This window comes from Ranitomeya imitator, chromosome 2, assembly GCF_032444005.1.
Source record: "Ranitomeya imitator isolate aRanImi1 chromosome 2, aRanImi1.pri, whole genome shotgun sequence".
NCBI lineage: Eukaryota > Metazoa > Chordata > Amphibia > Anura > Dendrobatidae > Ranitomeya > Ranitomeya imitator.
This window is the reverse complement of record NC_091283.1, coordinates 248,957,310-248,984,144: the sequence shown is the minus strand read 5'-3', so window position 1 is coordinate 248,984,144 and position 26,835 is coordinate 248,957,310. Positions and strand designations below refer to the sequence as shown.

The 26,835-nt window shown below is 44.3% G+C and overlaps 1 protein-coding gene across 1 annotated transcript in view; it reads right to left on the bottom strand.

Annotated features, from left to right (window-relative positions):
* Positions 1-347: 347 nt before the first annotated feature.
* The window catches only part of LOC138667349 (oocyte zinc finger protein XlCOF8.4-like), a 46,110-nt gene continuing 19,622 nt past the window's right edge, over positions 348-26,835 (bottom strand). The window contains exons 2-5 of the mRNA XM_069755577.1: positions 9,738-9,887; positions 9,429-9,608; positions 9,223-9,346; positions 348-1,173 (exon numbers count right to left, since the gene is read on the bottom strand). Coding sequence (XP_069611678.1) covers positions 572-1,173; positions 9,223-9,346; positions 9,429-9,608; positions 9,738-9,887 — 1,056 coding nt within the window. The 3' untranslated portion in view covers positions 348-571. The remainder of the gene's footprint in view (positions 1,174-9,222; positions 9,347-9,428; positions 9,609-9,737; positions 9,888-26,835) is intronic.

Genomic DNA, 26,835 nt, shown 5'->3' with positions numbered 1-26,835 from the left:
ATACATGACTTTAGTTTTTTTTTGTCTAGTGTCGCTTGAATATAGGTCAATATTAAATAGTCTCCTGATGAGTCGCCTTTGGAGAGGACGATGAAACCCGTAGAAATGAGAGGCTTGAAGAGTGAGTGTGTATACGTCACCTCACACTATATACTGAACTGTAGGGTACATGTTTTTTCTATTAGTAAATTATGGGTATAGTTTTACATTTGGAATGAATAAAGTTCAGTTTTATCCTTTTTTTTCAGCAAACATGAGGAATGATAAGAGACAACCCACTTAAGAAAATTCAATTTTGGTTGAAACTATTCCAACATTATGAACATAAAAAAGGCTTCTCCCCTATGTGACGTCTCTGATGTTTATTAACATTTGATTTCCAAGTAAAATATTTCCCACATTAAGAAAATAAAAAAGGCTTCTCCTCTGTGTGACTGCTCTGATGTCTAACAAGAAGCGCTTTCCGGTTAAAACATTTCCCACATTCTGAACAGGAAAAAAGCTTCTTCCCTATGCGAGTTCTATGGTGCCTAACCAAATATGATTTCCGGTTAAAACATTTCCCACATTCTTAACAGAAAAAGGGCTTCTCCCTTGTGTGAGTTATCTGGTGACTAACCAAATATGATTTCCGGTTAAAACATTTCCCACATTCTGAACACGAAAAAGGCTTCTCCCCTGTGTGAGTTCTCTCGTGACTAACAAGATTAAATTTCCAGTTAAAACATTTCTCACATTCTGAACAGGAAAAAGGCTTCTCCCCTGTGTGAGTTCTCTGGTGATTAACAAGACTCCTTTTGTAGGTAAAACATTTCCCACATTCTGAACATGAATAAGGCTTCTCTCCTGTGTGAATTATTTGGTGTCTAAGAAGTTGCCATTTATGGTTAAAACATTTCCCACATTCTGAACATGAAAATGACTTATTTGCTTTAGGAACAGTGTGTTTCTTAATGACTCTTTTGTGACTTTGATTTTCCTTAGTAGTCAGTAATGAATCAGAAGATGGGACCTGTTTCATAGGATCAGATGATAGATCTTTGCTGTGAATGGATGATGATATATCTGGAGTAATGGCATTCACTTCAGTTGTATCTTGTAGGATCTCAAGATCATCAGATTTAAAAATTGAAGATGTCAACTGTCCCTCTAATCTCCTGGTATAGTCATCTGCTAAGAGAAAAAAAAAACAATTATTTTTAATAAAAGTATCATTATGGTTTACTTTTTTGAACATTTCTACTTAAACGGTCCATAAAATGGCAAGCTATGTAAAAAAAACTTTAATTATTTAACAAGACAATGACAGTTCACAATCTAATAGAAAACCTTGTTGGATGAGCCAGTAGTGTGTGGTGTTCAACCGTTTGTTCATTCTGCCTCCCAAATATCGGATAAAAAGGAACCAATCAATAATATGTAGGCAAAAATAATACCAATTCTCATCTCACAAAAAACAAGTCCCCACTCAGGTCCATCATCTGTCAATGGAAAAACAGAGATTCTCACATCACACTTAGTGGCTCAAAGGCTGTTGAAAAGTAACAGAGTTTCTATATATCGAGCAAAATTGGCTCTCACTTCTGAGTCTTGCAGTGTGCTCAAACAACATTTAGGATCCCTGTATTTAGCAATATTATATAGTGAGAAGAATCCACTTAATTTGTGGTGTGTGTCTCCTGGAGCACAATCTGGGCACTATGTGCTGGGTAATAAAATTGCAAATGTGTAATTTTCACTCTCCAACATCTACTGCGTGTTAATTTCCGGAAAGTGGCTGTGGAGTCAAAATATTAATTCCTCCTACACACGTGGTCTGAATTGTTGGTATCCCTCGTTTAATGACAGAAAAACCCACAATGGTCACAGAAATAACTTGAACCTGACAAAAGTAATAATAAATCAAAACTCTATGAAAATGAACAAATGAAAGTCAGACATTGCTTTTTAACCATGCTTCCACAGAATGAAAAAAAAAAATAAAACTCATGAAACAGGCCTGGACAGAAATGATGGTAACTTAACCGCTTCATGACTGCCAACAGTAGATAAACGTCGGCGCTGGCAGGGCTTTGTGCAGCGCCGACGTTTTTCTATGGTCGGCGGTTTTGTGCTTATCGGGACTCCCACGTACGTTATAAAAAGGGGATTCCGGCGCACAACACTTCCTGTGAATCCCGACCTCATCGAGACCTGGTTGGTTCAGGTCCTGATGACGTCAGCATCACACCAGTCAATAAGACAAATCACTAGGAATGTTTGTTGTAGCAACGAACTTTCCCGGTTGATCTGCCTCATAAAACCGCTTTTACTCCTCAGATCTCCTGTCAGTGAGCGATTAGAGGAGAAACAGTGTTACAAGTGCAGCTGTGTCAGTCAGCAATCTTGTTATAAAGTAAAAAAGAAAACATAAAGCAGGATAGGGTTAGTGCTATAGTTAGGGTTAGTGTTGGGGCTAAAGTTAGGGTTACTGTTAGGGTTAGGATTATTGTTAGGCTAAAGTTGGGTTTACTGTTAGGGTTACTGTTAGGCTAAAGTTAGGGTAACTGTTAGGGTTGCTATTAGGCTAAAGTTACGGTTACTGTTAGGTTAAAGTGAAGGTCACTGTTACGCTAAAGTTAGAGTTAGGGTTTATTCTAAAGTTAGGGTAGGCTAAAGAATTTGGCTTTTCTCAATTGTCTCCCCAATAATTTGGTCACCTCAGTCTAGTCACGTCAGTCAGTCATGTCAGAGTTTTCTATTTCCAGAAAAAAAAAATAAAAACGAGTAAAATGGTCGGTCAGTATTATAGTGCAGAGGAGGCTTATGCACTTTTATGTTCTGACAGAGAAGAAAGTGCAGTGTCAGATGGCGATGTGGATTTCGAGGGCTTTAGTAGCAGCGACAGTGATAGCTCAGAAATGAGCAGTGATTCTGGTCCATCCTCACACACAAGGACCAGTACAACCAGAAGGACAAATAGCGCGTCTGGAGAAATGTCTCCAACTCAGGGAACAATGCCCAGTACTGGCGCTGTCCCTAGTGCTCGTGAATTGGCGCACACCAATGTCCAAGGGGCTTTGCCTCTTGATGTAGCATTTCCCAGATGGGGTGCTTCGGATTCGACTACTCCATTCATCCCTAATTTAATGCTATTCCTGGTATAAATGTGGAGGTGGAAAATTTTGGACCAATTAATTTTTTTAATTTGTTTCTGACAGATAACTTGCTAGAGCATATTATCCTACAAACAAATTTATGTGTGTCCCAATTCATCAGCCAGAATCCACGATCCTATTATGCTAGGTCAAATTTATGGACACAAACTAATGTCCTAGAAATAAAAACATATTTAAGACTTACATTCGCTATGGGGCTTGTTAAAAACAAAAAAAAGCATTCGGTCCTATTGGTCTAACGCCCTGTTCAAGCCACCCCAATGTTTTCTGCCATTCTTCCTAGGACCCATTATGAAATGTTTATGAGATTTTAGTATTTTAAGGACAACAGTCGATGCCTGCCCAGAAATGCCCCAGAACATGACAGACTATTCAAAATCAGACCCATCATCAAAGACTTGACAGAAAAGTTCTTAAAACTCTACACCCCAACAGAAGACATTTCCATTGATGAAAACATTTCCCTTGTAAAATTCAAAATAAGACTGCACCTCAAGCAATTTATTCCTTCCAAGAGGGTTCAGAATAAAGCTCTATAAAATGTGCGAGAGTTCAACCGGATACACATCAGCTTCTCGCATTTATGAGGGGAAAGATAGCCAACTAAACCCACCAGGATGCCCTACTTATCTCTGGACATCTGGAAAAATCGTTTGGGAGCTGATAACTCCATTTTTACAAAAAGGCTACAATCTGTATGTTGACAACTACTACATCGGCATACCCCTATTTAAAAGTGTGGTTGAACGTAACATGGGGGCTTGTGGGACCATTCTCAAAAAATGTCCAGGGTTTCCTTAATCATTGGTCAACAAAAAGTTCAGAAAGGGGCAGTCAGGGGCTTTGCACAATGGAGAACTGCTTGCCCTTAAGTATAAGTATAAAAAATGTATTTTTATCCTGAGCTCGATCCACATAGATGCCACGAGGGCCACTGCAGACCAACAGGGATCCACTACTCCAAAACCTGTGTCTGCCATTGACTACAGCAAATATATGGGGAGTGTGGACCTTGCAGATCAGGTTGTACAGCCATACCAGGTATCAGGAAAGTAATATACCTGGTATAAAAAGTTAGTTTTATTTGTTTCAGGTGGCCTCATATAATTCTTTTGTGTTATACAAAAAATCCGTAAATGCAGACACTTTCCTTGATTATTGGGAAAAGGTAAATGAAAATCTTGTTTTTGGAAATGTTGTCCCCGCCAATCCTTTAGAATATCAAGATGTCAGAAGACTCACTGAGCGACATTTTATTGCCCTCATTCCAGCAACTGAAACAAGAAAGAACCCCCAGAGAAGATGTCGTGTATGTTCCAAGAGAGGAATGAGGCATGATACCCGCTATTATTGCCCACAATGCCCATCATTGCCAGCCTTATGCCTCCATGGCTGATTTAAATCTTCCACACAGAACCACGTTTTTTAACTGTTTTGACATTCAAGCATTTGGTTTATTTAGTGACAGACACATTTGAGTAGAGCTGACTTAACAATTTCCGGGTGTAGGTGGGGGGAAGTCTCCAGAGACAAAAGCTGGGCACAATATATTGGGCACTACCAATGACATTTTTGCAGTTTTTGCTGTAAAACTTCCACTACATGTTTCTGGAAATCATATATGTAGTGAAAATGGTCACTATATCCATAGATGAATTCACAGAGGGGTGTCATTTCCAAAATGGGGTCACTTCAGGGGGATTCTGTTGTTCTGGCACTTAGCAGCTCTCCAAAGTGCCATAACAGCAGAATACCCCATGAAGTGACCCCATTTTGGAAATAACACCCCTCTGGGAATTGGAAATGACACCCCTCTGCAAATTCATCTATAGGTGTAGTGACATTTACCTATCTACCTATTTTCCAATGTAAAATCTGGGGTTAAAAACATTTTAGTGGTAAAAATTAATTACCACTGCCCAATGGTGTAATTTTCTATGGATCAGCTGTGGTGTCAGTATGCTCACTGCACCTCTAGAAGAATTCATTCAGGGAAGAATTTTGTAAAATGCAGTCACTTTCGGGGGCACCTCAGGGGCTCTGAAAAAGTGACATGTCACCCACACACAATTCTGGCAAAATCTGCTCTCCAATATGGTGCTCCTTCCCTTCCGAGCTCTGCCATGCGTCCAAACAGTGGTTAACCCCCACATATAGGGTGTCAGCATACTAAGGACAATTTGCACAACAACTTTGGGAGTCCAATTTCTCCTGTTACCTTTTGAAAAAAAAAATGGGGGCAAAAAGATCATTTTTGTGGAAAAAATATGATTTTTTACTTTCACGGCTCTACGTAATTAAATTCTGTGAAGCACTTGGGGGTTCAAAGTTCTCACCACACATCTAGATAAGTTCCTGGGGGTCTACTTTCCAAAATGCGGTCACTTTTTGTGGGTTTCCACTATTTAGACACATCCGGGGCTCTGACAATGTGACATGTCACTCCCAAACAATTCCAGCAAAATCTGCTCTCCAATATGGCGCACCTTCCCTTCCGAGCTCTGCCGTGTGCCCAAACAGTGGTTTACCCCCACATATGGGGTATCGGCGTGCTCAGGTGAAATTGCACAACAAATTAAATGGAGCAATATCTCCTTTTACCCTTATGAAAATGCAAAATATGGAGCTAAAAAGATTTGAGAAAATGTTATAAAATTCTGTGAAGCACCTGTGGGTTTAAGGCGCTTTATACACATCCAGATAGGTTCCTAAGGGGTCTAGTTTCCAAAATGGTGTCATTTGTGGGGTGTTTACACTGTTTAGGCACATCAGGGGCTCTCCAAACGTGACATGGCAACCGCTAATTATTCCAGCATATTTACAATCAAATAAGCAAATGGCGCTCCTTCCCTTCCGAGCTCTGTCATGTGCCCAAACAGTAGATTTCCCCCACATATGCGGTATCCGCGTGCTCAGGAGAAATTGCAAAACAAAACGTTTAGTCCATTTTCTCCTGTTACCCTTGTGAAAGTAAAAAAAATTAGGTCTAAAGGAAAATGTTTGTGAAAAAAAGTGAATGCTTATTTTTTCCTTCCACATTCTATTCATTCCTGTGAAGCACCTGAAGAATTAACTAACTTCTTGAATGGAATGTGGTTTTGAGCTCCTTGAGGGGTGCAGTCAATTTTTAGAATGGTGTCACTTTTGGGTATTTTCTGTCATATTGACCCCCTAAGCTCACTACAAATGTGATGAGGTGGTCCCTAAAAAAATGGTTTTGTAAATTTTGTGGTAAAATGAGAAATCGCTGGTCAACTTTGAACCCTTATAACTTCCTAACAAAAAAAAATTGTTTCCAAAATTGTGCTGATGTAAAGTAGACATGAGGGGAATGTTATTTATTAGCTATTTTGTGTGATATGACTGATTTAAGAGCATAATAATTTACATTTAGAAAATTGCAAAATTTTCAACATTTTCGCCAAATTTCCATTTTTCTAACAATTAAACGCAAGTCATATTAGGGAAATTTTACCATCATCATAAAGTACAATATGTCACAAGAAAACAATCTCAGAATCACCAGGATTCATTGAAGCGTTAATATGACCTCATAAAGTGACACTGGTCAGAAGGCAAAAACAGGCTCTGGTGCAAAATATTTTGCTGTACAACCTTTTGAGGCAATCACTGCAATCAAACGATTCCTGTAACTGCCAATGAGACTTCTGCATCTCTCGACAGGTATTTTGTTCCACTCCTCAAGAGCAAACTGCTTCAGTTGTCTCGTGTCTGAAGCTCTTTCCAAAGATGCTCTATAGGATTTAGGTCAGGGCTCATAAAAGGCCACTTCAGAATAGTTCAATGTTTTCCTCTTAGCCATTCTTGGGTCATTATCCTGTTGCAAGATCCATGACCTGCGACTGAGATCAAGCTTTCTGGCACTGGGCAGCACATTTCTCCCTAGAATCCCTTGATAGTCTTGAGATTTCATTGTACCCTGCACAGATTCTAGACACCATGTGCCAGATGCAGCAAAGCAGCCCCAGAACATAACAGAGCCTCCTCCATGTTTCACAGTAGGGACAGTGTTTTTCTTGACTTGCTTCATTTTTCTGTCTGTGAACATAGAGCTGATGTGCCTTGCCAAAAAGTTTCATTTTTGTCTCATCTGTCCATAGGACATTCTCCCAGAAGCATTGTGGCTTGTCGACATGTAGTTTGGCAAATTCCAGTCTGGCTTTTTTATGATTATTTTTCAACAATGTTGTCCTCCTTGGTCTTCTCCCATGAAGTCCACTTTGGCTCATACAAGGACAGATGGTGTGAGCTGACACTGATGTTCCTTGAGATTGAAGTTCACCTTCGTATTATCCATCTCTTTAATTTGCCATCAATTTTCCTCCTGCGGCCACATCCAGGGAGGTTGGCTACAGTCTCATAGATCTTACATTTCTGAATATGTGCAACTGTAGTCACAGGAACATCAAGCTGCTTGGAGATGGTCTTATAACTTTTACCTTTAACATGTTTGTCTATAATTTTCTTACTAATCTCCTGAGACAACTCTTTCCTTCACTTCTTCTGGTCCATGTTGAGTGTGATACACACCATGTCACCAAACAGCACAGCGAGTATCTGTAGCCCTATATACCGGCCACTCACTGATTCTAAGACTGTAGACACCTGTGATGTTAATGGACACACTGCGATTTAACAAGTCCCTTTTGTCACATTATTTTCAGGAGGTACCATCATTTCTGTCCAGGCCTATTTCATGAGTTTTTTTTTTTTAATTCTGTGGAAGAATGGTTGAAAAGGAATGTCTGACTTTCATTTGTTTGTTTTCATAAATCTTTTATTTCTCATTACTTTAGTCAGATTCAAGTTATTTATGTCACTATTGTGGGTTTTTCTGTCATTAAACTAGGGGTACCAACACATATGTATAGATTATAACCCTCAGTGAATTCATTTATGAAATGGAATCACTTTATGAGGATTTCAACTATTCTGGTTTTCTGTCATTTAGTCATATTAGGGCTTCTGCATATGGTGTGTCCAATCTCATCTGGGATCTGTTCCTGCTGTCCAGCTGGAGTAATCTGCTCCCTACTTCAGCCAATTGGAAAGTACCACACCCTACTAAAGCTCAAAGCACATGGCCTGAATCTGCCAGAAACAGCATTGTTCTCCTCTGGTTCAGTCCTCTGTGCTCAGCTTGCGGCTTGTGTATTTGTTTCCTGTTGTGACTGTGGCCCGTGTACTGACTACTCATGTGTCTTCTGATTCTGTATTCTGTCCTTCTGGTTCTGACCCAGCTACCTGACTATCCTACTTGCCATCTAATACCACAGAGTAGCAGGTAACACCATGGTCCAAGCCCAGGGGTCCCAGTGTAAGTCCAGATCCATGTAATGGTGTTAAACGGCGATGAGCAAGGCAATCCTTGGGATATGGAAAGCAGAGAAGATAGTGCCAAGCATGTTCATGGTGGCGATCTTTTGAGCTGCCAGTTGACCACGAACAGTGCTCCCAATACATTGTGTCTGCAAACTATTCCAGCTAGATCTGCATTCAAACAGGTAAATGGCGCTCCTTCCCTTCTGAACACTGCCGTGTGCACAGAGAGTAGTGTACAATCGTATGTAGGGTACACACAGTGTACCAAAATATTATGCAAATTGGATTTAAGTGTCATTAAGATTTCTTTCGTTTTTCAAATAAACTCATGGATGGTATTGTGTCTCAGGATCAATGGATCACTGAAATCAATTTTAAACACATGTGATAATTAGTTTTCCTGGTGATTCTAATTAATGGAAAACCACTTAAAAATGATATTCCACATTATTAAGCAGGCCACAGTTTTCAAGTAACATGGGAAAGAAAAAGGATCTCTCTGCTGCCGAAAAGCATCAAATAGTGCAATGCCTTGGTCAAGGGATGAAAACATTAGATATTTCTCAAAAACATAAGTGTGATCATCGTACTGTTAAGAGATTTGTGGCTGAATCTGAGCAAAGACATGTTTGTGATGATGAAGGCAAAATGAGGAAGGGACCAAATTCATTCTTTACATACAGATAATTTTGGGCCGTGTGTATTTAGTCCGGTCTATTACCTGGAGATGTGAGGGGCTGGGGAACCTCCATTATGACGTTCTTGTACAGATCTCTGTGTCCTTCTAAATACTCCCACTCCTCCATGGAGAAATAGACAGCGACATCCTGACACCTTATAGGAACCTGACACATACAATGATACCGTCATCCCCCGATCCCTTCATAGTGTTACTGTATAATGTCCCAGCATTCCCAGCACTGTTACCTCTCCGGTCAGCAGCTCAATCATCTTGTAGGTGAGTTCTAGGATCTTCTGGTCATTGATGTCCTCATGGATCAGGGGGTGAGGTGGAGACCCCGTGATTGGGCTCAGGGGTCTTCCCCATCCCTCAGACACAGGGTCCTGACAGCGATCACTAGAGGTCTTCTTCACCACTGTGTAATCCTTGTAATGGAGAGACACATTAATAAATCTCACTACAGACATTTCCAGAGTCCTCACCTCTCCAGTTCTGTCCATCTGTTATTCCCATAGATAAGAATGATGTAATGTGAAGTCATCAGAATCTCTCACCTCTCCAGTAAGCCGGAAGAGGATCTCTAGGGTGAGGTGTAATATCCTTTCCACCATCTTGTCTCTGTCCATATCCATCTTTGATGGGTAAATCAGGAAAATGTTCTTTTGTAGAAGATCTTCACTGAGAGGATCCGATATTGTAGAGACCTGAATGAGAAGATGAGCCGATGTAACATCATAAGAATCCTGTGTAATAATACAATTACTGGAGATAATAAGGGAAACATATGAGGAGATTTATTATTTTACAGTATTTAGTTTCCTTCTTTACATCTACTAATAAATCCTATATATTTAGGCCACAGACAACGAGCAGTTTCCTCCTCGGAGTCGGCAGCTGAATACGTTTCTCATAGACTCATCTTCCATAACGCTAATTCTCGTCTCATTTACCGACCATGGAATCGGCATTAGCAATACTGCAGGAGATATTCATTACACACGACATGAGAAATAACTACTTCATGATGAGGGCGACATCTTCATCTTCTACTATGGCTCTAGAGACAGATTTGGCCAGAGCCGGTCACTGATTCCATCACCACCAGCCTCTATATGAAGGTTTCCCGTCTTCCCCGCACTGTAATCTTCTATCACGTTAGATCTCAGCTCTGATTCACACACAGAAGTTTGTTTATAGTCTAGGAAGGGGGTAATACCCATGAAGCTTCCCAGGCTAGTAATATCAGCTCACAACTGTATACTTAGCCTTAGCAAAGGCTATGCAAATTGTTGCAGGCTGATATTAATAGCGTAGGAAGGTGCCATGGATACTGCGCCCCCAGGCTAAAAATATAAAAGGCACATATCTAAGATGCACCAATTCTGGCACTTAGCCTCTCTCTTCCCACTTGCCCTTTAGTGGATATCGCTGAAATTGTGATGATGGGAAGGAGAGGGTGACAATACCACACCCCACCGAGCCCTGTCGATTCATAGGCATTAGTGATGAGTGAATATACTCATTACTCGAGATTTCTCGAGCATGCCCGGGTGTCCTCCGAGTATTTTTTAGCGCTCGGAGATTTAGTTTTAATCAACGGAGCTGAATGATTTACATCTGTTAGCCAGCATAAGTACATGTGGGGGTTGCCTGGTTGCTAGGGAATCCCCACATGTAATCAAGCTGGCTAACAGATGTAAATCATTCAGCTGCGGTGATTAAAACTAAATCTCAGAGCACTAAAAAATACTCGGAGGACCCCCGAGCGTGCTCGAGAAATCTCGAGTAATGAGTATATAAGCTCATCACTAATAGGCATCATAGCAACCGAGTGGGCTACCGTTTTGGATGACACACTCCTGCCTATCCAACTATTGTATGGTAAATATCTCATAGATCCTGGGTTCATTAGTATCTGCACCAAGAATGAGGCTAAGTGAGTATTTATTAATTGTCGGTGGTCTGAGGTAGGGTTGAGCGAAACGGATCGTTCATTTTCAAAAGTCGCCGACTTTTGGCACAGTCGGGTTTCATGAAACCCGACCCGATCCCTGTGTGGGGTCGGCCATGCGGTACGCGACATTCGCGCGAAAGTCGCATTTCAATGATGCGAAAAGTGCCATTTCTCAGCCAATGAAGGTGGACGCAGAGTGTGGGCAGCGTGATGACATAGGTCCTGGTCCCCACCATCTTACAGAAGGGCATTGCAGTGATTGGCTTGCTGTCTGCGGCGTCACAGGGGCTATAAAGGGGCGTTCCCGCCGACCCCCATGCTACTGCTGCTGATCTGAGCATAGGGAGAGGTTGCTGCCGCTTCGTCAGAAGCCGGGATAGCGTTAGGCAGGGTCCATTAACCCCCAAACCGCTTGTGCTGTAGCGATTTCCACTGTCCAACACCACCTTTTGTTTGCAGGGACAGTGGAAGCTACATTTTTTTCCTCAGCGCTGTAGCTCATTGGGCTTCCATAGAAGGCTCCCTGATAGCTGCATTGCTGTTTGTACGCCGCTGTGCAAACCAACTGCTTTTTTCAAAGCACAAATCCTGTTGTTCGTTCCTTTCTGCACAGCTATCTTGTTTGTTTGTCCACACTTTTGATTTAATTTGTGCAGCAGTCCACTCCTTGTTATTGCTGCCTGCCATACCTTGCTGAGATTACTGCAGGGAGATAGTAATTGTAGGACAGTCCCTGTTTTTTTTTTTTTAATTCTCCCTGAAAAAAATAAATAGTGGGAGATTAATCTTGGCATTTGTGCTTGAGTGCCAGTCGTGTGTGCCATCTCTCTCCAATTGTGGGGCACAGAAAGCCTAGTGTCTATAATCCTTTTTTTTTTTTTTTTTTTTTTTTTTAATTCTCCCTAAAAAAAAAAAATAGTGGGAGATTAAGATTGGCATTTCTGCTAGAGTGCCAGTCCTGTGTGTGCCATCTCTCTCCAATTTTGGGGCACAGAAAGCCTAGTGTGTAATACTGGCCCTGATTTCTTGGCAATTCTCCCTAACAAAAAAAAGTAGAGGGAGATTAAGATTGGCATTTCTGCTAGAGTGCCAGTCCTGTGTGTGCCATCTCTCTCCAATTTTGGGGCACAGAAAGCCTGGTGTGTAATACTGGCCCTGATTTCTTGACAATTCTCCCAGAAACAAAAAAAAAGTGGGAGATTAAGATTGGCATTTGTGCTTGAGTGACAGTCCTGCGTGTGTGGCATCTCTCTCAAATTGTGAGCCACAGAAAGCCTAGTGTCTGCAATACTGTTTTTTTTGGAGGGGGTTTTAATTCTCCCTTTAAAAAAAAAAGTGGGAGATTAATATTGGCATTTGTGCTTCTGTGCCAGTCGTGTGTGCCATCTCTCTCAAATTGTGGGCCACAGAAAGCCTAGTGTCTGTTTTTTTGGTTTTTAAATTCTCCCTGAAAAAAAAAAATAGTGGGAGATTAATATTGGCATTTGTGCTTCAGTGCCAGTCCTGCGTGTGTGGCATCTGTCTCATTTTGTGCCACAGAAAACCGAGTGTGTAATATTGCGCCTGATTTTCCTTGCAGTCTCACCCACCTATAAAGGGATATCTAAATCCTACAGAAGTTTGAGTTCACCTTGTAAGTTGTTTTTTCAGTAACAAATACCGTTACTTTGGTTACGTTTTTAAAACAATGAAGAAGTCTGGTGGAAGAGGTCGTGGCCGTGGGCGTTCATTGCCAGCTCGTAATGATGGTAGTGGTGGTGGAGCATCAGGTGGTCGTGGGAAAAACAATATAGCACCTAAGTCTCGAGCTTTGGAGCCAGGTTTGTCGTCTGGCTACACAAGGCCTCGAACGCTCCCTTTTCTGGGAGTAGGAAAACCGCTTTTAAAGCCGGAGCAGCAAGAGCAAGTTTTGCCTTTCCTTGCTGACTCAGCCTCTAGCTCTTTTGCCTCCTCTTCTGAAACTGGTAAATGTAAAAGCAGCGCGTCGTTAGTGGATGTTCATGGTCAGGGACAAGTCGCTCCATTGTCCTGTTCAGCAAAAACAACAACAGAGAAGGATGCGTCAGGCGACACAACGGGTTACTCCATGGAGCTCTTTACACATACCGTTCCTGGGTTAGAAAGTGAAACAGTTAACAGGCCATGCCCATTACAAGTTGAATCGGACATGGAGTGCACAGATGCACAGCCACAGCCAGATTACTATGCTGTTCCTTTGACTCAGACCACCACATTGCCCTCGCAGTGTACTGATCCAAAATCAGACTCTGATGAGACTATGGTGCCCCGTCACAAACGCTATACCACCGGCTTACACGGTAACACAGATGAAGTTGCACATGAGATAGAAGAGGAGGTCATAGATGACCCAGTTGTTGACCCCGATTGGCAGCCATTGGGGGAACAGGGTGCAGGCGGCAGTAGTTCTGAAGCGGAGGAGGAGGGGCCGCAGCAGGCATCAACATCGCAACAGGTTCCATCTGCCGGGCCCGTATCTGGCCCAAAACGCGTGGCAAAGCCAAAACCAGTTGGAGGGCAGCGTGGCCATCCGGTTAAAGAAGCTCAGTCTGCAATGCCTGAAAAGGTATCCGATGCTAGAAAGAGTGCAGTCTGGCATTTTTTTAAACAACATCCAATTGATCAGCGCAAAGTCATCTGTCAAAAATGTTCAACTACCTTAAGCAGAGGTCAGAATCTGAAAAGTCTAAATACAAGTTGCATGCATAGACATTTAACCACCATGCATTTGCAAGCCTGGACTAACTACCAAACGTCCCTTAAGGTTGTAGCACCCTCGGCCAATGAAGCTAGTCAGCAATGCTACATCCCTTCCGTCACTGTAAGGCCACCATTTTCCGCACCACCTGCAGTATCAGTGCAGGTTTCGTTGCCAGGCCAAAGCAGTCAGGGTCAGGAAATCACCAGTTTCGTAGTAGAAAACACTGCATCTAGGGCACCGGCAAGAATACCGTCTCCAACCGTCTCTCAGTCTGCCATGTCCACCGGCACCCCCGCTAGTTCCACGATCTCCAGTCCAGCTCACCCTATATGAGACTCTCGTTAGAAAAAGGAAGTACTCATCCTCGCATCCGCGTACACAGGGTTTTAACGCCCACATAGCTAGACTAATCTCGTTAGAGATGATGCCCTACTGGTTGGTTGAAAGCGACGCTTTCAAAGCCCTGATGGACTGCGCTGAACCACGCTACGAGCTACCCAGTCGACACTTCTTTTCGAGAAAAGCCATCCCAGCCCTCCACCAGCATGTTAAAGAGCGCATCGTCCATGCACTCAGGCAATCTGTGAGTACAAAGGTGCACCTGACAACAGATGCATGGACCAGTAGGCATGGCCAGGGACGTTACGTGTCCATCACGGCACACTGGGTGAATGTGGTGGATGCAGGGTCCACAGGGGACAGCAATATTGGGACAGTTCTGTATAGCCCACGGTCTAGGAAACAGTTGGCTGTAGCCCCCCTCCTCCTCCTCCTCCTGCAGAAGCGAGAGCTCGTCCACAGACCGCAGTGGCACAACCACTCCATCCGCAGCTGCCACTGTTGCACACCAGATGCTCCATTATGGGGCAGCTACTGGCAAGCGTCAGCTGGCTGTATTGGCTATGAAGTGTTTGGGCGACAACAGACACACCGCGGAAGTTCTGTCCAAGTTCTTGCAGAAAGAAACGCAGTCGTGGCTGGGCACTGTACATCTTGAGGCAGGCAAGGTAGTGAGTGATAACGGAAGGAATTTCATGGCTGCCATCGCCCTTTCCCAACTGAAACACATTCCTTGCCTAGCTCACACCTTAAACCTGGTGGTGCAGTGCTTCCTGAAAAGTTATCCGGGGTTATCCGACCTGCTCCTCAAAGTGGGCGGACTTTGCTCGCATATCCGCCGTTCGCCCGTACACTCTAGCCGTATGCAGACCTATCAGCGGTCTTTGAACCTTCCCCAGCATCGCCTAATCATCGACGTTGCAACAAGGTGGAACTCAACAATGCACATGCTTCAGAGACTATGCGAACAGAGGCGAGCTGTTATGCATTTGTGGGAGGATACACATACACGGGCAGGCAGTAGGATGGCAGACATGGAGTTGTCAGGTGTGCAGTGGTCGAAGGTACAAGACATGTGTCAAGTCCTTCAGTGTTTTCAGGAATGCACACGGCTGGTAAGTGCAGACAACGCCATAATAAGCATGAGCATCCCCCTAATGCATCTGCTGATGCAAAGTTTGACGCACATAAAAGGAGCAGGCGTCTGCAGCAGAGGAAGAGGAAAGCCTTGATGACAGTCAGCCATTGTCTGGTCAGGGCAGTGTACAGGACGAGGTAGCAGGCGAACAGGAGGAGGAGGACGAGGAGGATGATGGGGATGAGTATTTTTTTAATGAGGAAGCTTCTCCGGGGCCACTGGAAATTGGTGGCGTGGCAAGGCCGGGTTCTGGTTTTTTGAGGGACACAAGTGACGTAGATTTGCCTGAAACTGCCCCTCAACCCAGCACAACCGCAGATTTGACAACTGGAACTTTGGCCCACATGGCGGATTATGCCTTACGTATCCTCAAAAGGGACACACGCATTACTAAAATGATGACCGATGACGATTACTGGTTGGCCTGCCTCCTTGATCCTCGCTATAAAGGCAAATTGCAAAATATTATGCCATATGAGAACCTGGAACAAATATTAGCAACCAAACAATCAACTCTTGTTGACCGTTTGATTCAGGCATTCCCAGCACACAGCGACAGTGAGCGTTATCACACGAGCTGCAGGGGGCAGCAGGCCAGAGGTGTTAGAGTTGCACAAATCAGAAGTGGCGTTGGACAGAGGGGTTTTCTGACCAGGTTGTGGAGTGATTTCGCAATGACCGCAGACAGGACAGGTACTGCAGCATCAATTCAAAGTGACAGGAGACATTTGTCCAGTATGATTACTAACTATTTTTCATCCCTTATCGACGTTCTCCCTCAACCGTCATTCCCATTTGATTACTGGGCATCCAAATTAGACACCTGGCCAGAATTGGCAGAATATGCATTACAGGAGCTTGCTTGCCCAGCAGCTAGTGTGCTATCAGAAAGAGTATTCAGTGCTGCTGGTTCAATATTAACCGAAAAAAGGACTCGTCTGGCTACCCAAAATGTTGATGATCTAACCTTCATTAAAATGAACCACTACTGGATTTCGAATTATTTTGCCCCACCTTTCCCGGCTGACACCTAGCTTTACAATGAAAAGGTCTTGCTTGTGGACTGCTCTGACTGAGTTTTCCAATCTCGTAATTTGCAGCAGCTGTTTGTCCAGCATACGACATGTTTACACCTCCCTAAATGGCCAAACTCCCCCCACGGGGCCGTGGTCTCGCCACTTGGCGCAAACACCCGTGAGAGTGCCGTTTGTCTGAAGAGGTGGGTGTGCACGCTTTTGGTCGACGGCACTGCCACTGGGTCCCTCATAGTACAATAAAGTGTCTCTGGCGGTGGTGGCGCGAAACCAACGTCAGACACACCGTTGTAACATGAGGGGCCCTGGGCCTGTACCGCCGGCCACAAGACAGTTCCCGCCCCCCCAGCTCAAACAGTGCTCTATGATTTGCAAAATTATCTCTCACAGCTCCACCAATGTTTAGTCTATGCGCTGACATCCTTCAATGCCTGGCACTGACAATACCAATGTGTTGACATGTATGATGCTACTTAAAATAGTCTGGGGCAGTGTCCTATATTTACACCAGTAAATACTTTGCGCCAAATTACTAGGTCAGAAACACAGCAGAGGAGCCCACCCCTGTACCTAAGTATGCCACCCTTTTGTTTTTTGGTTTTGTTGTATTGCGAGACATTAACATCTATTTATTTTTTGGGAGAACTGTCAGACACTCATTACAATCGGCCTCCGCTGACAACACCAATGCTGCCTGTGTACCCCTGCAAGATAATTCCAAGTGCATAGAGCCTACTTTTGTTATGTTAGGCCTACTAAGCCTGTCTGTGGTCCCTCCTTCCAATAGTCCTGCACTGACCACACCACTGCTGCCCGTGTACCCCGGAAGCTATTTTAAAGTGCCTACAGCCTACTTTTGTTATGTTAGGCATACTAAGCCTGTCTGCGGTCCCTCCTTCCAATAGTCCTCCACTGACCACACCACTGCTGCCCGTGTATCCCTGGAACCTATTTTAAAGTGCCTACAGCCAACTTTTGTTATGTTAGGCCTACTAAGCCTGTCTGCGGTCCCTCCTTCCAATAGTCCTCCACTGACCACACCACTGCTGCCCATGTACCCCTGGAACCTATTTTAAAGTGCCTACAGCAAACTTTTGTTATGTTAGGCCTACTAAGCCTGTCTGCGGTCCCTCCTTCCAATAGTCCTCCACTGACCAGACCAATGCTGTCCGTGTACCCCTGGAACCTATTTTAAATTGCATAGAGCATCCTTTTTTTAATTGTAGGCGTACTAAGTCTGTCTGCAGTCCATAATTGAAATTGTCCTCCACTGACCAGAGCAATGCTGCCTGTGTACCCATGTAACCTTTTTTAAACTGCATTGAGCCAAATTTTTTGTTTAAGGCCTACTACCTGTGTCTGTCTGCGCCACTCAATACAGCTGTCCTCCCCTGAAAAAAGCTGAGCGTCAATAGTCTGGTTTTCAGCCTATAGGAATTTGAAAACTGCATTGGGGCTACTACTTCGGTAGGGCCTAACGGTGTCTGCAGCTCCAAGGTGTTCTCCAGGTTGCCTCTCCATAGCTTCGATCTTCTAGCTCTCGCTCAGTAGTTGTTGAAACAACACTACATTAGGCCTACAAGTTGGGTCTGGGTTGTAGAGACGGTGTCTTCCGCTCCAAGGTGTTCTCCAGGTTGCCTCTCCATAGCTTTGATCTTCTAGCTCTCGTTAAGTAGTTGTTGAAACAACACTGCATTAGGCCTACAAGTTGGGTCTGGGTTGTAGAGACGGTGTCAGCCACTCCAAGGTGTTCTCCAGGTTTCCTCTCCATAGCTTTGATCTTCTAGCTCTCGTTCAGTTGTTGTTGAAACAACACTGCATTAGGCCTACAAGTTGGGTCTGGGTTGTAGAGACGGTGTCTGCCACTCCAAGGTGTTCTCCAGGTTGCCTCTCCATAGCTTCGATCTTCTAGCTCTCATTCAGTAGTTGTTGAAACAACACTGCATTAGGCCTACAAGTTGGGTCTGGGTTGTAGAGACGGTGTCTTCCGCTCCAAGGTGTTCTCCAGGTTGCCTCTCCATAGCTTTGATCTTCTAGCTCTCGTTAAGTAGTTGTTGAAACAACACTGCATTAGGCCTACAAGTTGGGTCTGGGTTGTAGAGACGGAGTCTTCCGCTCCAAGGTGTTCTCCTGGTTGCCTTTCCTGAGCATCTATCTTCAGGCTCTTGTTAAATAGTTGTTAAATGGAACAACTGCATTTGGCCTACTAGTTGGGTTGGGGCCTACTAACAGTGTCTGCCGCTCCTTGCTGTTCTCCTGGTTTCCTGTCCTGAAATTCCATTTTCAGGCTCTCGTTAAGTAGTTGTTAATGTTAGACTGCATTTGGCCTACTAGTTGGGTTGGGGCCTACTATCGGTGTCTGACGCTCCTTGCTGTTCTCCTCCACTGAACAAAGCTGTGCCGCCTGTTTACTACTGTTGCCAATTTTGAACTGCATTTAGACTACTTACTGATTTGGGCCTACTCTCTGTGTCAGCCTCTCATTACAGTTGTCCTCCACTGCAATGCCCCCTGGTTAGTCCTGTTACCAATTTTGAACTGCATTTAGCCCACTTTATTCTTTGGGCCTATATCGGTGTTTCCTCCTCATCCTGCCCATTGCCCAGCCAGCGATAGATGAGTCTGCTGGTACATTGACCCATAACGCAACATTCCCCGTGCACGCTACACAGCAAGATTGTGACCCTGCTGAAAGTCAGGTTCCTCTTCCTGCATACCATACCACCTTACACGGGGACAAAGAGGAAGGTGCAGATGAAAGTGCAGGTTCCTTCATCAGGTGGGGGGAGGAATACTCGTTGGCGACGTCACTGGCACAGGGCCCCTCATAGTACGCAAAAGTGTCGCTGCCGGTGGGAGGCGCCCCCGCTGTGCAAACACACCGCCGTACTTTGAGGGGCCCTGTGCCAGTGCCAATGCCAACGAGTGGGCCCTCCCTGCTTGCTCAGGATCACAGCACTTGCAAAGTTGAAATACTTACCTCTCCCTGCTCCACTGCCGTGACGTGGTCCAGATTTCCTGGGCCCACTAAATACTTGAACCAGCCCTACCCCCCACAACTTTAGCCAAATGACCCCCAATTTCCAATGCCTTACTATTATTATAAGGTAAATTAAGATTGACAAGCTTCAGTAACAAGAATGGATGTTTTTGCCATTAAAATGGGCACTGTACATGTTTTCCTGGCCTCCACTCACTGCCGACTATGCTCCCCCATTGACTTGCATTGGGTTTCGTGTTTCGGTCGATCCCCGACTTTTCACGATAATCGGCCGGTTCCACTCGACTCGACTGTTGAGATAGTCGGGTTTCGCGAAACCCGACTCGACCCTAAAAAACTAAAAGTCGCTCAACTCTAGTCGGAGGTAGTCAGTGATGTGGATGGTACCATATTGTGCATGTAGGGGGCAGTACTGTGGGCACATTATACTGTGTGTGAGGGGGATGCCAGTCCTGTGGAAACATTATCCTGTGTCTGTGGGAAGCCAAAATTGTGGGAACTTTATACTGTGTGTGGGGTTGTGGCGGTACTATGAGAACATTATATTGTGTGTGGGGGTATGGAGGCACTGTAGGAACATTATACTGTGTGTGGGGGTATGGCGGTACTGTAGGAACATTATACTGTGTGTGGGGGTATAGCAGTACTATGAGAACATTATTCTGTGTGTGGGGGTACGGCGGTACTATGAGAATATTATAGTGTGTGTGGTGGGATGGAGGTACTGTAGGAACATTATACTGTGTGTGGAGGTATGGCGGTACTGTAGAAAAATTATACTGTGTGTGGGGGTATGGCGGTACTGTAGCAATATTATACTGTTGATAGGGTAAATAATCGCCGCGCTAGCTGAACTTGGTACAAGAGTGAATAGTTAGAAAATATATAATATGCTAGTACTCACTTGCTTGCTTAAAAGGATCTGACTTGCGTAGGTCGATTCTGCTTGCTGAGGTAGATGTTGGGAGAGCTGGAATAGTGGTTTGAATAATTTGAGGATATGTATATATATATATGTATGTATATGTGATAAATTTATGTGATAATTTATGGTGTCAGGATGTACTTACAGATGTTGCCAGGTACCGTGCATAGTAGGGCCCGAAACGGGAGATATTTAGAATAGATGGTCCACTAGTGCTGTACCGGGTTTATGGAGTATATAGAAATAGCTGCCAATAAGGAGAGGTTTCAATACTGTGTTGCCGGTTTGATATGAAGTCTCTATAGCATAAAAAACACATATGGGGTATAGTCACATATGGGGTATAATTTAAGTACCCTAGATATTCATCAAGTGTGTGTAGCCCAATGCAGCGTGCTTAAAAGGGTAAGTCAGAAGGTACACTTACTGTGCAAGATAGTAGTAAGATTGAGAGCTGTACATGACCCACCGGGTAGTGAAGGTGGCCGAGCTGGAGTACAGTGCTCGGGGATTTCTGCCAGGAAGGAATAGTGTTCGGCGCGTGAAGCGCTATGGTCGGGGACCTCGGGAGGACACAGGAGGCGCCCGCTGCCGAGCTGGAGTACGGTGCTCGGGAACTACCGCCAGAGAGGAGTAGTGTTCGGCGCGTGGAGCGCTATGGATGGGGACCTCAGGAGAATACAAGAAGCGCACGCTACCCGCGTGCTCCGGCCGTGAGCAGTGCAGGGATGCGGCGCGCAAAATGGGCGGAGCTGAGATGTGACGTCACAAATGAGCGAGGACGGGGGCTCGGTTAGGGAATTTTACCAACGCGTTTCAAGAGGAATCTCCTCTCTTCATCAGGGCTGTATCCATAACCGGCTACTCGCCTCATTATATACCTGAGGCTCCCCATTACTTGATATTGGCTAATTAATGCTTGTTAGAACAATTGGATAATTATGTCGGGCTTTAGAAGGCTGATCGGTGGCAGGCTGAGAGGTTACTTGAGTGTACTTATAGTACAAAAGAGGCCATATCATGAAAGATAGATCATAAATGATAGAGGTTGAGTCTATGAAAGTTGCTGGGTATATACGGGAGACCGCTGGTATGATGCCTGTGGATATGCCTACATGAATAGGGCGGTGGACTACTATGTAGTGAACGAGTTTTTGATATAATTAAAAAATCTAAATTTATTAATAATTAGGGATAAAAACGTGATGAAAATTAAAATATGATGAAAAACATAGAACACAATAAAACATTGGAGATACATGTAAAAAATATATAAAAAATGTAAGTATATAGATATATAAGAATATAAAAACATGAATATAAAAATGCCCTCAAAATGGCAAAGTATATATGTCAACATGCATTAATGTGTATGTTCTAGTACTAAGGCAGACAGGCACATGCCTGAGCCCATTTTGCTAGAGTATTAAAATGCGTAAAACTCTATCTCCTGGTTCAGGCCATTAGGGGCCAGACTGTCCAGAGTAAATATCCATTTAGATTCGATTCTGGACATAGTTTTTAGGAAGTCCCCACCCCTAGGATTCGGCGGGACCACTTGAATGCCACAAAAGAAAATTCCTTGGCATGATTGGTTGTGTTTTTCAGAAAAGTGCCGTGACAATGGGTGTCCCTTAAAACCCTTTGTGATGTTGTCCAGATGTTCTTTGATTCTTTTTTGTAGACGTCTTTTGGTTCTACCCACATATATTTTTTCGCAAGGGCATATTAGGATGTAGATGACTCCCTTGGTTTGGCATGTGATGTTTGTTCTGATATTGTAATGATTAGACTTATATGTATCCGTGAAAGAAGTATAAAATTTTTTTGGCAGTGCTGTGCGTTTGCAGCAGGAGCATGTGCCACATGGGCGAAAACCCCCTGTTTGTGTTAGGGATTTTATAGGCAGCAAAGCTTGTTTATTGGTGGTGGAGGTGACTAATTTAGTTGTGGGGGCCAGTAAGAGGCCCAAATTTTGTGCTTTTTTACATATGAATTTGGGATGTTGTGGTAGTAAATCACCAATACACTTGTCTCCCTGTAGTATCGGCCAGTGTTTGCGGACAATTTTGTTAAACTTTTGGTGGTCCGCATGGAATTGGGTAAGGATGGGCAGTCGATTGATTTGTTCCTTAATAGTTGGTGGATTGGGATTGACTTTGGTTTTGGATAATAGAGAATCCCTTGGAATAGCTTCCACCTCTGATCTGGCCTGAGCTAGAGCTTGTGCATCATACCCTTTCTCCTTAAATTGAGCAGTTAGATGTTGAGTTTCTGTGTGATAATCTTCGATTTTGGTACAGTTTCTCCGTATTCTCGTGAACTGACCCTTGGGGATGTTGGTTAGCCGTACGGGGAGATGGCAGCTACTAGTGTGGCTTGTTCTAACAAGCATTAATTAGCCAATATCAAGTAATGGGGAGCCTCAGGTATATAATGAGGCGAGTAGCCGGTTATGGATACAGCCCTGATGAAGAGAGGAGATTCCTCTTGAAACGCGTTGGTAAAATTCCCTAACCGAGCCCCCGTCCTCGCTCATTTGTGACGTCGCATCTCAGCTCCGCCCATTTCGCACGCCGCATCCCTGCACTGCTCACGGCCGGAGCACGCGGGTAGCGGGCGCTTCTTGTATTCTCCTGAGGTCCCCATCCATAGCGCTCCACGCGCCGAACACTACTCCTCTCTGGCGGTAGTTCCCGAGCACCGTACTCCAGCTCGGCAGCGGGCGCCTCCTGTGTCCTCCCGAGGTCCCCGACCATAGCGCTTCACGCGCCGAACACTATTCCTTCCTGGCGGCAATCCCCGAGCACCGTACTCCAGCTCGGCCACCTTCACTACCCGGTGGGTCGTGTACAGCTCTCAATCTTACTACTATCTTGCACATTAAGTGTACCTTCTGACTTACCCTTTTAAGCACGCTGCATTGGGCTACACACACTTGATGAATATCTAGGGTACTTAAATTATACCCCATATGTGACTATACCCCATATGTGTTTATATGCTATAGAGACTTCATATCAAACCGGCAACACAGTATTGAAACCTCTCCTTATTGGCAGCTATTTCTATATACTCCATAAACCCGGTACAGCACTAGTGGACCATCTATTCTAAATATCTCACTTTCGTGCCCTACTATGCACGGTACCTGGCAACATCCGTAAATACATCCTGACACCATAAATTATCACATAAATTTATCACATATACATACCTATATATATATCCTCAAATTATTCGAACCACTATTCCAGCTCTCCCAACAGCTACCTCAGCAAGCAGGATCGACCTACGCAAGTCAGATCCTTTTAAGCAAGCAAGTGAGTACTAGCATATTATATATTTTCTAACTATTCACTCTTGTACCAAATTCAGCTAGCGCGGCGATTATTTACCCTATCACTAGTCTTTTTGCCCTTTAACAGGTACCTACACAGAACCTGTTCTAATCGCCAGCTGCTCCTGGACCTTTTCTTTCCCCTTTTTTCGGTGGTAAGCGCCAGTGCTATTATCTGATCTTTAATATTATACTGTGTGTGGGGGTATGGCGGTACTGTAAGAACATTATGCTGTGTGTGGGGGTATGGCAGTACTGTAAGAACATTATACTGTGTGTGGGGGTATGGCGGTACTCTAGGAACATGATACTGTGTGTTGGGGTATGGCGGCACAATGAGAACATTATATTGTGTGTGGGGGTATGGCAGTACCATAAGAACATTATACTGTGAGTAGGGGTATGGCGGTACTATGAGATCATTATACTGTGTGTGGGGGTATGGCGGTACTGTGAGATCATTATACTGTGTGTGGGGGTATGGCGGTACTATGAGAACATTATACTGTGTGTTGGGGTATGGCGGTACTGTAGGAACATTATACTGTGTGTGGGGGTATGGCTGTACTGTAGGAACATTATACTGTGTGTGGGGGTATGGCGGTACTGTAGGAACATTATACTGTTTCTGGGGGTATGCCGGTACTTTGTGATGATTATACTTTGCGTGGGGGTATGGCGGCACTATGAGAACATTATACTGTGTGGGGGTATGGCGGTACTATGAGAAAATTATACTGTGTGTGGGGGTATGGCGGTACTGTAGGAACATTATACTGTGTGTGGGGGTATGGCGGTACTATGAGAACATTATACTGTGTGTGGGCGTATGGTGGTACTATGAGAACATTACACTGTGTGTGGGGGTATGGCGGCACTATGAGAACATTATACTGTGTGTGGGGGTATGGCAGTACTATGAGAACATTATACTGTGTGTGGGGGTATGGCGGTACTATGAGATCATTATACTGTGTGTGGGGGTATGGCGGTACTGTGAGATCATTATACTGTGTGTGGGGGTATGGCGGTACTATGAGAACATTATACTGTGTGTTAAGGTATGGCGGTACTGTAGGAACATTATACTGTGTGTGGGGGTATGGCGGTACTGTAGGAACATTATACTGTGTGTGGGGGTATGGCGGTACTGTAGGAACATTATACTGTTTCTGGGGGTATGCCGGTACTTTGTGATGATTATACTTTGCGTGGGGGTATGGCGGCACTATGAGAACATTATACTGTGTGGGGGTATGGCGGTACTATGAGAACATTATACTGTGTGTGGGGGTATGGCGGTACTGTAGGAACATTATACTGTGTGTGGGGGTATGGCGGTACTATGAGAACATTATACTGTGTGTGGGTGTATGGTGGTACTATGAGAACATTATACTGTGTGTGGGCGTATGGTGGTACTATGAGAACATTACACTGTGTGTGGGGGTATGGCGGCACTATGAGAACATTATACTGTGTGTGGGGGTATGGCAGTACTATGAGAACATTATACTGTGTGTGGGGGTATGGCGGCACTATGAGAACATTATATTGTGTGTGGGGGTATGGCGGTACTATGAGAACATTATACTGTGTGTGGTGGGATGGTGGTACTATGAGAACATTATACTGTGTATCGGGGTATGGCGGTACTATGAGAACATTATACTGTGTGGGGGTATGGCGGTACTATGAGAACATTACACTGTGTGTGGTGGGATGGTGGTACTATGAGAACATTATACTGTGTATGGGGGTATGGCGGTACTATGAGAACATTATACTGTGTGTGGGGGTCTGGCGGTACTATGAGAACATTATACTGTGTGGTGGGGGTATGGCGGTACTGTAGGAACATTATACTGTGTGGGGGTATGGCGGCACTATGAGAACATTAAACTGTGTTTGGGTATGGCGGTACTATGAGAACATTATACTGTGTGTGGTGGGATGGAGGTACTATGAGAACATTATACTGTATGTGGTGGGATGGAGGTGCTATGAGAACATTATACTGTGTGTGGGGGTATTGCGGCACTATGAGAACATTATACTGTGTGTGGGGGTATGGCAGTACTATGAGAACATTATACTGTGTGTGGGGGTATGGCGGTACTGTAGGAACATTATACTGTTTGTGGGGGTATGCCGGTACTTTGTGATGATTATACTTTGTGTGGGGGTATGGCGGCACTATGAGAACATTATACTGTGTGGGGGTATGGCGGTACTATGAGAACATTATACTGTGTGTGGGGGTATGGTGGTACTATGAGAACATTATACTGTGTGTGGGCGTATGGTGGTACTATGAGAACATGACACAGTGTGTGTGGGGGTATGGCGGCACTATGAGAACATTATACTGTGTGTGGGGGTATGGCAGTACTATGAGAACATTATACTGTGTGTGGGGGTATGGCGGCACTATGAGAACATTATACTGTGTATGGGGGTATGGCGGTACTATGAGAACATTATACTGTGTGGGGGTATGGCGGTACAATGAGAACATTACACTGTGTGTGGTGGGATGGTGGTACTATGAGAACATTATACTGTGTATGAGGGTATGGCGGTACTATGAGAACATTATACTGTGTGGGGGTATGGCGGTACTATGAGAACATTACACTGTGTGGTGGGATGGTGGTACTATGAGAACATTATACTGTGTGTGGGGGTATGGCGGTACTATGAGAACATTATACTGTGTGTGGGGGTCTGGCGGTACTATGAGAACATTATACTGTGTGGTGGGGGTATGGCGGTACTGTAGGAACATTATACTGTGTGGGGGTATGGCGGCACTATGAGAACATTATACTGTGTGTGTGGGTATGGTGGCACTGTGAGAACATTATACTGTGTGTGGTGGTATGGCGGTACTATGAAAACATTATACTGTGTGTGGTGGGATGGAGGTACTATGAGAACATTATACTGTATGTGGTGGGATGGAGGTGCTATGAGAACATTATACTGTGTGTGGGGGTATGGTGGTACTGTAGGAACATTATACTGTGTGTGGGGGTATGGCGGTACTGTAGGAACATTATACTGTGTGTGGGGGTATGGCGGTACTATGAGAACATTACACTGTGTGTGGGCGTATGGTGGTACTATGAGAACATTACACTGTGTGTGGGGGTATGGCGGTACTATTATTATTATTATTATTTATTGTTATAGCGCCATT